Genomic DNA, 15,680 nt, shown 5'->3' on the forward strand with positions numbered 1-15,680 from the left:
TTCATCTCTGCCATGTTCAGTGTGTCGATCTCCAGCGAAAGGGGTGGGCAAGACTCCAAAGCCCTGATTATCGGCCATCTCTCCCGCTCCGTTCCGACTTTGCGCCCCCGTCTCGGCTTTGAAATCTCAAAAAAGATTTGGCCTGGTAGCCGCCCTGGTGCATGCCCAGATCTTCCTCCGCAAAGCTCACTCGCCGCGTCCCGTAGCCATACTCGCATGCTGTCCGGCCTGATTAGACTGTCAGCGAGGCATACACCCCTTCTTCGTCAGCATAGAGCTCCTTTGATCGTCAGATCCTTCGCAATGGCTCCCACGCCTCCCCCCTCGCCGCCCTCAAAGAAGGCACGGACGCAGCACCCCGCCGAGACGAATGGTCATGCGGAACCAACATCATCGGCCAATGGCGACGCAGGAGCAGCTCAGGCTACCGCTGCTTCCTCCTCCTCCGCCCCCTCTACCTCAGCAGCAGCTCCTCCGCCGCTCTACCCCATCCCTCGCAAGGACAAGTCCTTCTTCAAGAAGGTGAAAGCCAAGGAGAAGGCCAGAGAGTCCGCTCTGGCCAAGACGGGGGAGGAGCCAATCTGGTTCGACATTGTGGAGATCCTTGGCAAGGAAGAGGTGGAACGCATCATGCAGGCCGATGGAGGAAAGGGTGAATGGGTGGAGAGGTTTCCCAGAGATACCATTGTCGAAGGCAGGGTGCGGAGATTGAGCGCCCATGGTGAGTCAGGCAGAAGGACGAGTAGGCGGTCATGCTGCGCTATCAATTGTCCACTTATGCCTATATGCCTCGTATCTATGCAGGTCTAGGTCTCATTGTAGCCCCCACAAATGATTGGATCCTGGCTGTTCCACACGCTTTGCCTGGGGAGCTCGTGCGGGTCCGCGTCGATCGGAACGAGCGCCTCTACTCACACTGCGACCTCGTAGAAGTGTTGGAGAAGAGCGAAGAGAGGAGAGACGACCTGGTTGGCTGCAAATACTTCGGAGATTGCCCTGGATGCCAATATCAGGTGAGATCGGCGTGCAGACAGATGACGCTCGATTACACACTTGCTGACCTTGGCTATGGCTTTGCGTCGCCTCCCTTCTAGATGCTACCCTACGAGGCTCAGCTGAAGATCAAGCAAGATGTCGTGCGGAACGCCTTCGCTCACTTCTCCAAGCTGCCCTCCTCCTCGATCCCCCCGACATTACCGACTCTGCCGTCTCCCCTCCAATACTCGTACAGAACCAAGCTGACTCCCCACTTCGAGCTGCCCCTCTCCCTCGCCAATTTCAGGCGGCAGCACGAGCCAGCTCCGAGGCGTTGGAGAGGGGCCGTTTCGAAAAAAGGCAACAATGGTACGGCAAACAACCAGATCGAGGGCGTTGATCAAGATGAGCTGGAGCAGCTGACCAAGCAATGGGGCCTGGAGACAGACGTCGGCTTCAACAAGCTCAAAGGCGGAGGCAGGGGCATTCTGGACATCGAAGATTGTCCGATTGCCACGCCGGCAATCCGGCAAGCGATGCCCGTGGAAAGGGCCAAGGTCAAGGCCAACATCAATTCATGGCGAGCAGGCGCTACCTTGCTTCTGCGTGACTCTTTCACAACAGAGGCATTCGGCGCAGACCTATCGCTCGCTGAAGCCGTAGGTGCCACCGCTGCCGCCCACCTGCAGGCTCCTACTCGCGATGGTGGACCGATCCCAGCGACAGTGGGAAGCTCAGAGGTCATTACATCCTACCGCTCCGTAGTACGTGAAAAGGTCGAGTCGACTCTATTCGAAACTCCATCGAACTCGTTCTTCCAGAACAATCGAAGCGTTCTCCCGTCACTCGTCGCCTATGTGCGAGATGCTATCCTCACGGCGCGAAACGACCCCTCTTCCACCTCGGAAGAAGGCGATCAGTACCTAGTAGATACCTACTGTGGCTCAGGTCTCTTTGCCCTTCTCCTCTCACCCCTCTTCAAGGAGACGGCCGGTGTGGAAATTTCCGCCGAGTCTATCGAGTACGCCAAGCGCAATGCAGCTCTCAATTCACTCCCCTCTGTCAAGTTCCTGGCTGGGAACGCCGAGGCCATCTTTGCCACGATTGCCTACCCTCCCGAGCGTACCACAGTGGTCATCGACCCGCCTCGAAAAGGATGCGATGAAGAATTCATCCGTCAATTGTCCGCACTAGGACCGAAGCTCGTCGTGTACGTCAGCTGTAATGTCCATACGCAGGCGAGGGACGTAGGTATGATGGTCGGACTGAATGGAGAGGACAGGTATGAGATTGTCAGTGTGAGAGGAGCGGATTTGTTCCCGCAGACACACCATGTAGAGGGAGTCTGTGTCTTGAGGAAGAAGGAGACGAGCAAGATGACTGTGGAGGAGGTAGCTGCAGCGACTGCTGTACAAGCCGAGCAAGCCCCAGAAGCAGCAGTTGCGTAGAGCTGTGCATCCTGTAATACTATCAGCTCACTCAACGTGAGCGTCTCAGACTGAGCATCCGACGTAGAGGACATGGTTGGGTCGTGATATTGATACAAGTACATTGGTGAAGGTCAATGGCCTGCGTTCAGCACTTCGCATGATTGCTGACGTCCTGCGCTACAAGCAACATCATCATCATCATCATCATCAGTATGATCTGCTCCTCCTCTCCTGCAAGCCTGTAACTCCCTGAAATCCCCACCAACCACCACCCCTCGCGCTCCCCCGCCGCTTTTGAGCCCGAGGAGCAGAGAGATAAGCCTTGAGGGCTCCTTTACCTTGTGTGAGACACAGACCGACTACTCCCCATACTGCGCCTTGCACGAGGGGGGAGAGGAGCTGGTCCCGAAAGGTCACGTAGAGGAGGGGTACCCTGAATTGTAAAGAGTAAGCCAGGAGAAGAGGCGGTATCAGCGATTGCTTCCAGAAAGCTCAGATCGGATAGGTTTTAGAGAAGCTCACCAATCGATTCTCAACCGCCCAATCCAAAGCTCCGGCTCGCCCTTGGGGTTGCGAGCCTCAATCCACCTTTCTCCCTCTTCTTCCCCAACCTCTTCCTCCTCGCCAACCCCTCCTTCTTCTTCTATTACTCCTCTATGCTTCCGCCGCGAAGCAGCAATTGCCTCCTTCTTCTCCCTCCTAGCTTGTGCCGGCTCGAGCTCATGGATAAATCCCCGTATACTGGCAAGGTAGGATTGCTCAAAGCGCATATCGGGGATGACTGCTGGGGCTACACCGATACTTGGAGCTCCCGGAGCAGGTGACACAGCACGGCGTTTTGTATGGTCAGAGGGTCGGTTTGGACGTCGGTGCGGAGGTGGCTCGTCGAGAGAGCTGGAAGAGGCAGCGGAGGATGGGGATGAAGAGGTCGGGGATAGGGGCGGTACGGGGGAGGAGGCTCGACGGTAGAAGAAGGCCATTATGTACGGCTTGAAGCTGACCTCAGACGTTGCGAGAGGGGTAACGAGTGGGGCTGGGTTGCTTCTACTGTACACAGCAGTGGATTGTGTGTCTGTAGCGCGAAACAGACGAGATCAGGTCAATGAAGGGACGAAGGTGCATTCCGGTCTACAAAAGTCGGGAGACGCAGTGGAGGCTCGGGCGCAACCCGCCAACTGGGCAAGAAGGCACATTGCAGAGCTCAGTATTCTCATAGAAGGGCATGTTAATATTAGACGAGGCAATACAGGAAATCACAAAGGCGTAAGAGGACGGGAGAGGAGCAGCGGCAGCAGCAGCGAGGCTACATGCCCCTCAGGGGAATCGGTGTATCTTGCCGCCGCCGCGTGCGATCATCGCCATCACCTTCCGCCTGAACCACGACTGCAGGATTGCTGTCTGTCCTCGATGACAGCGCCGTTTGATTGTCTGCTCCTTCGTCACCTCGCTCGTTGTCCGACAACTTCGTTTGCTGAGATTCCTCCTCTTGGGCAGGCTGCTGCTTAGCTCGAATCCGATTGCGCCCCTCGTCCAATACGGTCCAGCGCGGAAGCCACTCCAGCGCTTCTCCGTCTTCCTCGAGCTGACTCCAGACCATCCCGACATCAAACAACTCGATAAACTCCTGGTCCATACTCCTACTTTTCGGGTAGGAAAATCTGCGGTACTCGTCAAAGATCGTAGTGAGAGACCAGCTTTGCAATTTGCGAAGACAGCCGATGAGGCAGCCTGTGCGGTGTTTGCCCTTGTTGCAGTGGATCAACATTGGGTGGTTGCGGCGGTCCAACATCGTTGACAGAGCGGCTGCGATTTTGTCGTCTGGGATCTGGACGAAAGGCTCCTTGTTCCCCGGAATACCGTACTGATAGAATGTGATGCCTTCCTCGTCGAGAAATTGCGTGTTCTGTTCCGGATACTCCTCAAGGATCAGCGTCAAGACGCTCTTGAGGCCCAATGTCTTGAGAAAGGGGAAATGCTTCTTCTTCGGGAAAGAGCTCCTGTAGAGCCAGCTATTGACCATCGCAAAGTTGTCGGGAGGCTGCAAGGGCTGACTCTCCTCCTCTTGTCCGAGCCCAAGCAATGTTGATGACGGCCCCACTCCCCGAGAACCTCCATTTCCCATCGAGCTCCCAGCAGCAGCGCCATTCATACGTCCTGACTTCGCCAGCGACGACGAAGCAGCAGAGTTCTTGGATGGCGTTGCAGATGAAATTCCATGCTGCACGGAAGGCTTAAGGGGAATACCAGCTGAGCGGAGGTGAGGAAGAGAGGCTAGCTGAGAGAACCATGGTACCTGCTCCACGCTCTGATCTTCTTCGACCATCGAGGCTGCATCTGTCGTTCGAGACGAGGATGAGTGGGTAGTATGCAGCTCGCCATCTTTCGCTCGGTCGGATAGTGATCTTTCAGAGGTACCAGGCGGCGACAAGTCGGGGGAGCTGTTGGCGGTCTGGCTCGAACTAGCAGAGGACATTCCCGAGAGGGATGAAGACTGATACGAGGTGGATGCTGACGAGATTGAGGTCTCTCCAGCTTGGTCCTCACCACTATTGCTCTTCGTGCTGCTACTGGCTCCCAAGTTGCTGTGGCCTCCGTTGGCAGGGCTGCCCTTTGCTATCGAAGAATCCGTCTTCCTTGTTTGGGAGCTACTGCTTGTGCTTGGCATTGGGACATTCCAAGCCTTGGTGGATGCGTCGACTCTGGCTTGGTTGTGCCGCGTCTCCCTAGCTCGAGTATGGTGTTCGACTATGGCTTGCAGGAAAGCCAGACGAGGAGGATCCTCATCCTCCTCTTCCTCTTGCTCATCTTGCGCAGCCTCAAACCCTCCCTCTAGCCCGCCCGCTGAGCTTCCATCTCCAGCCCGTCCAGTACGAGATCTGGACGATCCACCAGCCGCGCCTGTGCCTCCCTTCTTGCCTATCCTACCTCTGCCTGGACGACAAAAGAAGTTTGGAGGAGCATTGTCTCCCTCAGCTGAGCCCGGTGAATCCGGCGGAGCCATCTTATCCTGCAGCTATGTCGGCCGCTGTGGGGCGTGTGCAGCCCGTTGAGTCGCAAGGCTCGAGGCAGGCGTATTCAATTCATGTGAGAAAAAAAGGGGGAGATGAAAGCGGGGTTCAGCGTCCTAGATGGAAGAGGAGAGGCGGCAGGGATGAGACGAAATGAGCAAAGGAAGGCCTGGTGAGATGAGATCTGAGGAAAGGTGAGAATCTCGGTGAGCAGAGTCTCCCGGGGCCAAAATAGGCTGGAGCTCGCTTGCGTCTCTGGTTCCGGTCCGAGGCCGACTGGACCCTCGAGCAACAGGAACGCACACGGAGGACGAGCAGCGATGACGACAGGCAATAAGTGGTATTGATGATGAAGCTGCGATCACTGCTACGAGCTGTGTTCACAATGGCTTTGATGTTCCCTGACCCTTTGCCCAGCGGTATGTTGTCTCATGCCCAGTCTCTCGCCTTCTCGAGGACAGCTTGCAATCTCCTCTCCTCTCTCATGTCATCCTTACCTTCGCCGCCACTGTCCCGAGGCTTACCTGTTCCATTCACATCGTGCATATACTGCCACCTGGCTTTGAGCGGCAGACTCATCAAAATGCTCTCCATCCTAGCGCCTGGTGTCTGAAGGCCGAACTTGGTTCCGCGATCATGTACCAGGTTGAACTCCACATACCTTCCCCTTCGTATGCCTTGCCAGTCGACATGCTTCTGACTGTATGGCATGTTCTTCCGCTTCTGGATAAGTGGGATATATGCAGGAAGGAAGGAGTCTCCCATGGAGCGGACAGTCTTGAACAGTGTATGGATGTCATGCTGATGTGTAGTCGAGATCGGCTTGCCAGGGTCAGAGGGACCACCTCCGGCAGACAGCCCTATGTACTCTTTCGGCAGCTTTGCAGCACGGGTGACATTCCAGCTCGAGGTGAGAGTCAAGTCGTCGAAGAAGATTCCTCCCACTCCCCGAGTCTCCTTGCGATGTGGGATCCAGAAGTAGTCATCACACCACTTCTTCCAAGTAGGGTAGAAGGCGGGATCGTTCTTGTCTGCTGCCTTCTTCAGGACAGAGTGGAAATGCTTTGCGTCTTCCTCGAAGAGGTAGATGGGTGTCAAGTCCGTACCACCGCCGAACCACCAGGCTGCTGGAGGTGGGCCTCCTTCCCCCGCATCTTTGGGCTCTTGATACCGAGGATTGGGCGAACCATCTTTGAGTGTCTTAGGGTGTCCAATCTCAAAGTAGCGATAATTGAAGTGTACTGTTGGCGCAAAGGGGTTCACAGGATGGACAACGAGGCTCAGACCCTCGGCGACGAAGGGCAGAGAGTCCACTTCGGGATTGGGGCCATCCATCCGATAGTTGAGCCTCTCTTGTATCTTCCCAGATGCCATCTGCTTGATAGCACCAAGCGGGAGTTTTCCATGCACAATCGAGATATTACAGCCCGCCTTCTCAAACGTGGCTCCGTCTTGCAACACGCATGAGATGCCCTCCCCACCTTCCTTCCTGACCCAGGAATCTACGAGGAAGCGAGCTCCGGGCTCCTCTGCTTGCAAAGCTTTCACGATGTTGTGCTGCAGCAGCTTGATGTATACTTCCATGCGTTTACGCATTGGGGCGTCAGTGTCTTCCAAGAGACGAGGGTCGAGGTGGGCAATCTCAGGCAATTCACGCTGAAATAGGGGGGAGCAGTAAGGTTTCAGGAGTCAGACCATCCGTCAAAGTGGGTCGCACGAGCCGCCGGGTGTACAGAAATACGCCACTTACCATTGCTGATGGCTTATCACCTAGCTCCAGAGCCGGACCCTCCGCAGTGATGGGACGAAACTGAGACACCAGGAGGAGTCCAGCAGCTGTAGTTCCGGCTATGGCTGCGAGCTTCCCTTTGCCAAAAGATGATGCAGGGCTTGAGGCTGCTGAGGTTGATGGCCCGGAAGTCGCGCTGCTGTAACGCTTCTCATGGTGCAGAGACGTAGGCAGACGAGAGGGCGAGGACAACTGGCCTACCTTACTTGCTGCTACTGCTGGTCGGAGCAGCGGCCCCCGGACTGCCGAGAGCCGGAGAGCAGGGGCCGTAGAAAGTCCAACGGTCATCGTCGTTCCTAGACCGGACAGCTGGGTACACCTCGACTTGAGCAAAAGCCAAGGGCCGCAGGTAATCTCAGAGCTATGGCTGACCTCGAGTGATCTTTCAGGGTTGCGTTGTAGAGTGTTGCGAAAGATGGAGCGGAAGGAGGCGACTCACTCCGATCCTGAGCTGCTGCCCTCCACCGCAACCTGTGGCTCGGATCTTCTTCCGCCGGAAGCACAGAGGCGAATAGACATCTTCCTGTCCGCAAGCCTGGACACGAAGGCCTCCTCCTCAAGCATGGCCCTCGTCATCGTATCTGGGCTGCCCAGCTCAGGTCGTACCACTCGCTGCCAAGAGCTGATAGCCGACTGGCAGAAGCGACTTGATGCTCTGCCATCCTCATCCTTCAATGCGCTTCCATCCCGGATAGTTCACCTGACCGACTCGACTGTGCATCTGCCAAAGTCGACGTATGCTTCGCAGCGCAACGAGAAGCCTGCCAGAGCTTCTTATCTGTCCCTCGTCTCCCGTTCACTGGTCAAAGATGCCATCATCGTGGCCGATGGCGGGGCGGGACTGAACATCAAGGGTTTCAGGTATCAGCTTTGGTGTGCTGCCAGGGAAGTGGGCTTGACATGCGTCAGCGTCTTCGTCAATACGGGCAAGGAGAAGTGCAGAGAATGGAATAGCAGCAGGAGAGACAGAGGTGAAGAGGCCTACGATGAGGAAACGTGAGTAGACTGGAGCGCTGGACGAACTGTGAAATATCCCGATATGCTTAATGGCGCCTCTTCCGACTCTAGCATCAACGACCTTTTCATGCGTTACGAGGAGCCAAATGCTATGACACGGTGGGACTCGCCTCTCTTCGTATTGAGCACCGAAGTCTTCGCCTCTGGAGGCGCAGAATCGCCTGTCGGAGCGAGTCAAGAGTCAGGCAAGCAGAAATGGGAGGAGCCGCCTTACGAGCAGATTTGGGAGGCAGTCACGCAAGGCAAGGTCTCAAAAGCGCCGAATGTTGTGATACAAGTAAGTGCTTTAGTTGCTGGAGCAAATTGTTTGCAGCACTGAACAGGCCTCGTCAACCTCATCCACAGAACCGTACGACGTCCACAAATTACCTCGCCGTACTAGAGACATCCACTCAGTGCCTTCTGTCCTCTCTCCTCGCCCATCAAACTTCGATAGGGCTGCCCGAGGGCGGCGGGCCGGTCATCTTGAGTCCGGTTCTGCCAGACTCGACAGTCATCAAGCAAGTCAGACTAGCTCTACCGGAGGGCAAACGGCCACCCACGGCTGCACAGCTACAACGTCTCCGGCGGCAATTTGTCAAGATCCACTCGACGAGCTTCGCTACGAACAATGCACTAGGCAAGACGGCCAAAGAGGAAGGTGGGGGTCAGGGCACGCTACCTCCAAGTAAGGGTGCGGCTAAGCAGGAGATGGCTCTGGACGAGACCGCTGGAAGTGGCAGTCTAGAGGAGACGATTGTTAGGCGCTTTGCTGTTTGGCTTGGTGAGATTCTTCACGCAGGCGCATAGCGCCAGGATCAGAGATTTCAGAGACAATCTGGTTTTACACCCTCGCGTTGCGTCAAATCTGCGGGACTGTTGCGTTGCGATTAGGTCAAGAAGTATCAGGGGTAGACGTAGGAGAAAGGAGGCTACAGATCCAGGTAAAGGGCGGTCCTGAGCGGACTGGGCTCCAAAGGAGCATGTGCCAAAATGGCCTGTAAGGCATCTTTGATGCTTTTTTCGAGTACTGTCGAAGCAAGAAGTCGGTCTGGTCAGACGAGATCGGGTTAGACTGAACGGCGCAAGGCAAGGAAGGCTACTCACAACTGCTGTCCCCTGCGATGATCGTCGGACGGTGTGTGACCTCCTTCTTGTCAGCGGGACCGCGTCGCTGATGAGACGAGGAAGGAGAGACCGCCAATGATGAGCGCGAATTCGCCTGGAGGCCTCAGACGGGTCGTAACTCACCTGCTGCCACAATGTGCTCTTCCCGACTTCTGCGAGATACGGCTCTTCTGCAATCTTACGATCCTCTTGCAGACATCCATCAACCCAGGACGGCATAACGATCAACGGCTTCTTTCCAGCGTCGAGCCCATTGAAGTACCTGAGGGTACTGGGCGTCCCATTTTTCCACACGATATGCGTCAAGGTCCTCCTCGATTCAGCAGAGGGAATGCGAGAAGCTACTTTGGCTCCGTGAGCCTTCAGTAGCTTTCCACACGGGGAGGACATGTCGTTCCCGTCGCGGTCGCGAATGTCTACGAGGACTACGACGCCCTTGAGCATGCCCTCTGAGGGAGCAGCGAGACTCTCCATGCGGTTAATGCTGTCCATGCGGCTGATGGAAGAGACTCGTGCTCCTCCTGCGGACACTCGTCTGCGCAGTGAGGCCGCGTCCGTTATAGCGGTTCGGTGGTCGTCTGTTCTGCCACTGATCCCTTCTGACGGCTCTCTTGATTTCTCAGCAGCTTCAAGAGACCGATGGGGGGGCGCAGGGGAGTGCATAGACCTTCCGCGCTGCAGTCTGAGAGCGCTCCGCTCAGCTCTCGCTACTCGTGCCAGAGCTTCGCTATTGTCGCCCAGCTCAGGTGACGACTCTCGTTCCGACATCGGTGTCACCTCTCTCTCCACCCTCGCTTCGTCCTCTTCATCCTCCGAAGCCTGTCCCGGAGGAGCGTCTCTGATAGCCTGTAGGGTTCTGCGACGACTGATCTTCTTGAGTGCTTGCAGTCGCCGTTGCTCAGCCTCTTCCTCGCGAACTTTCTCGATTTCGGCTTGCTCCGCTTCTTGCTTCTCTCTAGCGCGAGCTGCGGCTTCTTCGGCTTCTTGCTTTGCCAGTGTTTCGGCTGCCGAGGTCTGTGCTCGCGCTCTCGCCGCCCGCGCTCTCTCGAGAAAAGTCATACCCGGCTTGCTGGATGGGGAGACCAGCGGGAGGGTAGAGGGTACCTCCTTGCGTGGAGAGTTGCCGGCTTGGTCTGCACCCTTCTCACTATCGAGGAGACGATCTTGATGTCTTCCTATACTCGTTCTAAGTTTCGGAGACTCGTCGGGTGTGGCCACTGTCAAATGTTGTGTAGTGTCGGACAACCTCTCTCTCCTGGAAGGTGTGGAACGGTCCCGTGTGACTGGTTCGTCCTGGCCAGATTGCTGATTTGTCCTGCGAGCTCCCAAGCGAGCCAGGGATGCTTCCAGTGAAGCCAGTGCAGGCGAGACGTTGTTCGCACCTCGTCGTGGGGAACTTTGATCAGTCTGCTCGTCATCGACTTCTTTCTCATTCCGCCGCCGGCGAGGAGATGCAGTATCGAGAGCATTGACTGTTGAAAAGGGTCGACGAGTGCCATCCTCTGAGGACTTCCGATGTTGCAATGAAGGCCTCTTGACTTGCAAATGCTGATCAGATGTGTCAGAGCTATGACTCTCGTCAGAGCTAACTCGGGACAGCGCAGGCCGTGTACGTGACCTTAGTGTTGTGCTTTGCCGCGGGGACCCGTCAAGCTCTTGGTCGATCGTATCAGCTTCTCGATCTGATCTTCGCGTGCGAGGAGGGGTCTGAGAAGCCTCGATAGGCTCGTTTCTCCCTAGTGAAACTCTTGGGCTTGCGCTAGCAGCAACCAACACACGCCTGGCTGATGACGAGGTTCCACCGACGCGGGATCGCTCTTCGCTGTGTCCTCTCGGAGAGGGCTCATCATGTGTCGCATTCTCCTCCTGATCCAGCAATGTTCTACGAGTCCGGCGCCGCACCACGTCAGCATCTGCTAGGTCTCTTCTTTGCCTTTCGCCTGCTGCGTTCTCCGTTGCTTTTGTAAGTCTGGCGCGGATCTCAGCCAAACGCTCATCCGAGGTGCGAGTCGCCATGGGTGGTCGCCTTGCTGGTGAAGATGAGGTCACAGGTGAGGAGGACTTCTCGAGCTTCTGGCTACTCGAACCCACACTAGAGCTTGTGGCCTTTTCGGCACTCTCCGTAAAGGAGATAGGTAACGTGAGACTTGCTTGATTGACGCCAGCAGCAGCTTTGTTGCTGGCGGCAGTCACCCTGCGGGCGAGGATAGGATTCTTTGAGGGTCCGCAGAAGGATGGTGTGTCGATGTCCGAGCCGTGAGAACCTCGCTCTGATTCCCCTTTGGAAAGTGAATCCGAGACGTTTATTGCTTTCGCACAATCCGTATCCTCTGTCGCTGCTAGTCTCCTTCGCGACCTCACGGGCGAGACTGCTGCCTGGAAGCGGTTGGCTGCCGCCCTGCTTGAGCCGCTGTCGCTTGCGTGAGGTGGAGAGACGGCGGAAGCAGACCTTCTCAGTGCTTCTCTGAGCTTGTCTTGCCCATCAGCGGGCGTGAATTGGGAAATGCCATCGCCTTGCTCGAGACTGGCCCGCCTTGGCTCAACATCCGCTCTGTGGTGTTTGGTCGGAGAGCGCCGCCTCTGCTGTTGAGTAGGGAGACCAACTCCCTGCACTCGCCGCGCCCTGGTCCTGGTCGTCGGAAGCTCGACAAGCGACATGGCAAAGTCGCTCGAGCGTGAGGGAACCGGTGATTGTGATGTGGGAGTAGTGGTGGAGGCCTGAACAGAGAAGGTTCACGAGCTGCCGAGCCTGGCCGAGGGTCGTGTATTTTGCGAGCCAAGCAACACCACTGAACCAAAGTGTTGATCTGTTTTTCCAGCTCCGATTCGCGTGGCGCGACGGAGCACGAGTTGCATCGTGAACGGACCGGAGGCGCAACGTCCGCTCCTCTTTCCGCTTAATCTTCTCAGCCGCGGATGTGCATACGGTACACCGTCGTGGGCGGGACGATCGTCAGACACGGCTAGGATCCCCATGAGGCGGTGTAGACAGTTTCAAGAGGCCGCACGATCGTCAGATGATTGCTCGATGAGGTGGATGTGTGGATGGAATGCCTCCGGTGAGCGGATGGTGCTGACTGTACCGGAGCTTACGTCTAAACGCCGGCTTGCTCGCACCTCACGCGGGTCAAAGCAGCAACTGCCCGGCTGACGTATGAGCATTTACCATGGTCTGACGAGAGAGCACAAGCTGACCTGACGAACAACAAGTGATGAAGGCGGGGCGTGGGATACCGTGGGATTCGTGTGGCCCGAACACTTTCCAACTCTGTCTCTGTCCCGAGCCGAGTCGGGCTTAGCGTCATTGCGCCCGCGGTGGGGAAGTGGAAGCGCTGCATGGCTGGGCGAAGGTAAATCCAGACAAGGGCATTCCCCGATTCCATCCACCACCATCCGCACCTTCCACTGTTCGAGTGATTGTCGTCGTTGTATATCGCTAGACTAGTGGGCATTCACATCCTCTTCGTCTCCACAGCCTCGATCCATCCGCTGACGATCTCGCCCATTGCCTTGCAGCGGGGCCACGACGCTACCTCAGGAGCCCTACCACTTTCTGACTTCTGGCGGCTTCCTGACGATCATAGCGCCAGCGAAGAGCACGTCAAGCCAACCAAAGCATTGCATCCGCCATCCGGGCATCACGATCAGATTCACAACAGCCAGCCATGGGCTCTACAAGCATGGCAGAAGGTGCACTTCATTACCAGAAGCCATCCGCTAACAGCACCGCGGGATACCATCCGCACCAACACCATCCGCCATCCTCCAGCTCGCTGCCCTCGGCACACGTACCCCCGAGGGTGCTCACCTTAGACCTCAAAGCCAAGCTGGCTTCCGCACTTGGTGGACAAGGCAAGCGATACTGGGATGCACTGCTGCGCTTCTGCACAGCGAAGATTTCCAGGATCGAGTTCGAGAGCGAAGCTCGCGCGTGCCTCAAATCTGAAGATGGTGAGTAGGAGCGAGCTCCAGCGTCAGCCTACTGCAATCCGCCCACGGCACAGATGCCAGCGTGTCCGGGTGGACCTCTCCATCAGATTCATTCTCTAACTCTGATTGCTCACCATCATTGTCATCCATCCGCTTCCTCCACCCTCGTACCAGTTCATCTGCACAATTCACTGGTGCTAGGGATCTTGTACAACGCATCATCCGCTGTTCCCGGCCCTTCCGCTTCCCGCAAAGGCTGGGGCAGCTCTGGCACTTTTTCTGCCTCCCACTCTGACCATCAGACTTCCATCCGCCAAGCCGAAGCGGATGCGTACCAGCAAGAGAACGGCGACTTCCAACCGGAGGATGTCGATGCGGAAGCTGCCACTGCATCCATCGAGCCCGAGAAGCGTGTCAGTATTCTCGCTGCTTCCTTTACCACAGCAGAACGACAACGAATCAAGTCGATGAGCAAACCACTTTCCCGGAACCTGTCATCCATTGCAAACACATCCTCCTGGGCGGGTGCGGGTGCTGATCTCCTGGAGCGGAAACGCAAGGAAGAGGAGAAGAAGACCAAGGAAAACGAGCGCAAGCGTCTGAAAGAGCTGCACACCGAAATTGGAGGCAGGGATTGGCTCAAGGAGGTGATAGCGGAGGACCTTGCTTGCCAAGAGAACAGGACCACATTGCCTGCTGGTAAGTTGCAACGAGACTACGAGGTCTCTCTACCCGTGCTGACAGTGCACATGACTTGCACCACCATCAGCCACCGCACAAGCTCTGCTGCGATCCAGCAAAGTACCCCTGTGTGTTGAAAGTAAGACACTGCCACAACTTGACGGTCTTGCAGACCTAATGACGGCACCAGCGGTTGAGGCAGGGCTGAGTAACGGAGTGTCTATGGATGCGGCAGATATGCTCTCGGCCGGGTTGCAGGTACGTTGACAATGCGGAGAGGAGTGTACAGCTTGGCGGCAGGACTCTGATCTGACGTTCTGAGACTGCACCCGCTGCTTTGTCATTCGAAGGCTCACATCCGAAATGTTGTAAGCGGTATGATTCTCGCCGTCCGAGCTAACAGAGCTGCTGGAGGCGTCCAACTACGTGGCCCCGCGAAGCAGAACATCGAGAGTGCCGATAGCAGTGTAACGAGTCTACCAGGATCAAGTTCAGCGACCTTCTATGAATCGCCCAACGGTACCTCCAGGGTAGAGCTACCTGACTTTGCCTCATTCGACCAGGCGTACGCCAAGATCATGACATCAGTGCCCTCTCGGCCGTCTCAGCAGTCGAGCCGGAATAGTACTAGCTCCTCGTCACTGTCCACCGCTGCCTCTTCCATCTTCACGAATGCTGCTGGCACTCGCCATGTCGGCGTCGGTCCTGATGCCAGTGTGACCAGCCTGGTCAGCACAGCCGCCACCACTCAGGTCGGCTCAGGCAGTGATGCGGGCAGCGATGTCGAAATGGACTCTGAGAAAGAAGGCAAATCACGAGCACAGAGGAACGGTGACACCAGCGACGACTCAATGGTTGCCGATGAGTACGAGGACGAAATCAAAGACGACAGAGTTGCTCAACACTTGCTGAAAAGAGGCCCTCCTGGCGCTGATGACAGCGGCATAGTGTTGCCAAACTCATACAGTCCATCCGCGTTACCGCACCGGCCGGTCTATCGAATGTCGGTGGCGCAGTCTGAGGCTCCTCGGCCTAGCCTGTCTCTCCGAGACCTTGCGTTCTTCTTGCGCCTGGAACCACACGTCCTCGTAGAACCAGCTGGCATCGGGGCGATGGAAAGGCTACTGGCTCCCGATGCAGACGAGCGGGGCGCAGCTCTACATCAGCTTGAATGGTCCGGAAGCAGCAATCTCGGCGAAGAGGAGAGGCTAGCAGTAGCGGCTAGGCATTCTGCCTACTGCAAGGAGAACACTGAAGATGATGCGAAGGCAGAGGAGGAAGACCTTAATTCGATTCATCGGCGCCCTATCGCTGCTCTGCCTTCACTGCAAGCATTGCGAGGGGCGTCAGCACCATCGTCGCCGCTGCCCGGACGCAAAGGGTATCTGGTCAAACAGCAAGCCCCTCTGTCGCTCCTTCTGCATCGTGACATCGTTTTGAGCAAGCGTAAGCAGCACGCTGCAGGTATCGAGGACGCTCAGGCTACGACCAAGCGAAGTAATCATCACACAGACCCCCTCTCTGAGGTCGTTGATCCCGTCAGGCTTCTCGCAGGCTATTGCTCGTGAGACGGGGAAGAGGGCACTTTGCATTTTTTACGAGACGAGTACCATCCAGGGGATCTTGTGAAGTTATGACGCTCCTTCATTCAAAAGGCTTCCTGTATCCATCATCTCAACCGTATCTTTCTCACTTATGAAATTTGACGTCCGCATCTCCATTACCGCTTGCCATTGCTGTCGG

At 56.4% G+C, this 15,680-nt stretch overlaps 7 protein-coding genes across 7 annotated transcripts; 3 read left to right on the forward strand and 4 right to left on the reverse strand.

The window, feature by feature from the left end:
- The first annotated feature begins 120 nt into the window (after positions 1–120).
- Positions 121–2,484, forward strand: BCV69DRAFT_281313 (S-adenosyl-L-methionine-dependent methyltransferase). The gene is made up of 3 exons (XM_025491948.1): positions 121–721; positions 805–1,013; positions 1,095–2,484. The coding sequence occupies exons 1-3, from the start codon at positions 304–306 to the stop codon at positions 2,421–2,423; spliced, it is 1,956 nt and encodes a 651-aa protein (XP_025349467.1). The 5' UTR covers positions 121–303; the 3' UTR covers positions 2,424–2,484.
- BCV69DRAFT_281314 (hypothetical protein) lies at positions 2,485–3,514 on the reverse strand. The gene is made up of 2 exons (XM_025491949.1): positions 2,928–3,514; positions 2,485–2,838 (listed from the first exon to the last, which is right to left on the reverse strand). Exons 1-2 carry the CDS (start codon positions 3,383–3,385, stop codon positions 2,613–2,615), a joined length of 684 nt encoding a protein of 227 aa, XP_025349468.1. The 5' UTR covers positions 3,386–3,514; the 3' UTR covers positions 2,485–2,612.
- Positions 3,515–3,906: 392 nt separating this feature from the next.
- On the reverse strand, positions 3,907–4,467 carry BCV69DRAFT_232802 (protein-tyrosine phosphatase; the record flags this gene model as incomplete). Its single annotated transcript, XM_025489850.1, has 1 exon — positions 3,907–4,467. A coding segment is annotated over one exon (561 nt), but the record flags the coding sequence as incomplete, so codon positions are not given.
- Positions 4,468–5,842: 1,375 nt separating this feature from the next.
- On the reverse strand, positions 5,843–7,072 carry BCV69DRAFT_246707 (Coproporphyrinogen oxidase; the record flags this gene model as incomplete). The annotated part of the gene is made up of 1 exon (XM_025490220.1): positions 5,843–7,072. A coding segment is annotated over one exon (1,230 nt), but the record flags the coding sequence as incomplete, so codon positions are not given.
- Positions 7,073–7,764: 692 nt separating this feature from the next.
- BCV69DRAFT_297605 (chromatin associated protein KTI12) lies at positions 7,765–9,008 on the forward strand (the record flags this gene model as incomplete). The annotated part of the gene is made up of 3 exons (XM_025494131.1): positions 7,765–8,198; positions 8,271–8,496; positions 8,565–9,008. 3 exons carry the CDS (start codon positions 7,765–7,767, stop codon positions 9,006–9,008), a joined length of 1,104 nt encoding a protein of 367 aa, XP_025349471.1.
- A 122-nt stretch (positions 9,009–9,130) lies between these two features.
- BCV69DRAFT_297606 (hypothetical protein) lies at positions 9,131–11,984 on the reverse strand (the record flags this gene model as incomplete). Its single annotated transcript, XM_025494132.1, has 3 exons — positions 9,131–9,228; positions 9,306–9,372; positions 9,450–11,984. 3 exons carry the CDS (start codon positions 11,982–11,984, stop codon positions 9,131–9,133), a joined length of 2,700 nt encoding a protein of 899 aa, XP_025349472.1.
- Positions 11,985–12,698: 714 nt separating this feature from the next.
- Positions 12,699–15,659, forward strand: BCV69DRAFT_281319 (hypothetical protein). The gene is made up of 4 exons (XM_025491950.1): positions 12,699–13,277; positions 13,431–13,955; positions 14,026–14,195; positions 14,288–15,659. The coding sequence occupies exons 1-4, from the start codon at positions 12,992–12,994 to the stop codon at positions 15,503–15,505; spliced, it is 2,199 nt and encodes a 732-aa protein (XP_025349473.1). The 5' UTR covers positions 12,699–12,991; the 3' UTR covers positions 15,506–15,659.
- Positions 15,660–15,680: the final 21 nt, after the last annotated feature.

The sequence above is a fragment of the Pseudomicrostroma glucosiphilum genome (genome assembly GCF_003144135.1).
Source record: "Pseudomicrostroma glucosiphilum strain MCA 4718 unplaced genomic scaffold BCV69scaffold_3, whole genome shotgun sequence".
NCBI lineage: Eukaryota > Fungi > Basidiomycota > Exobasidiomycetes > Microstromatales > Microstromataceae > Microstroma > Microstroma glucosiphilum.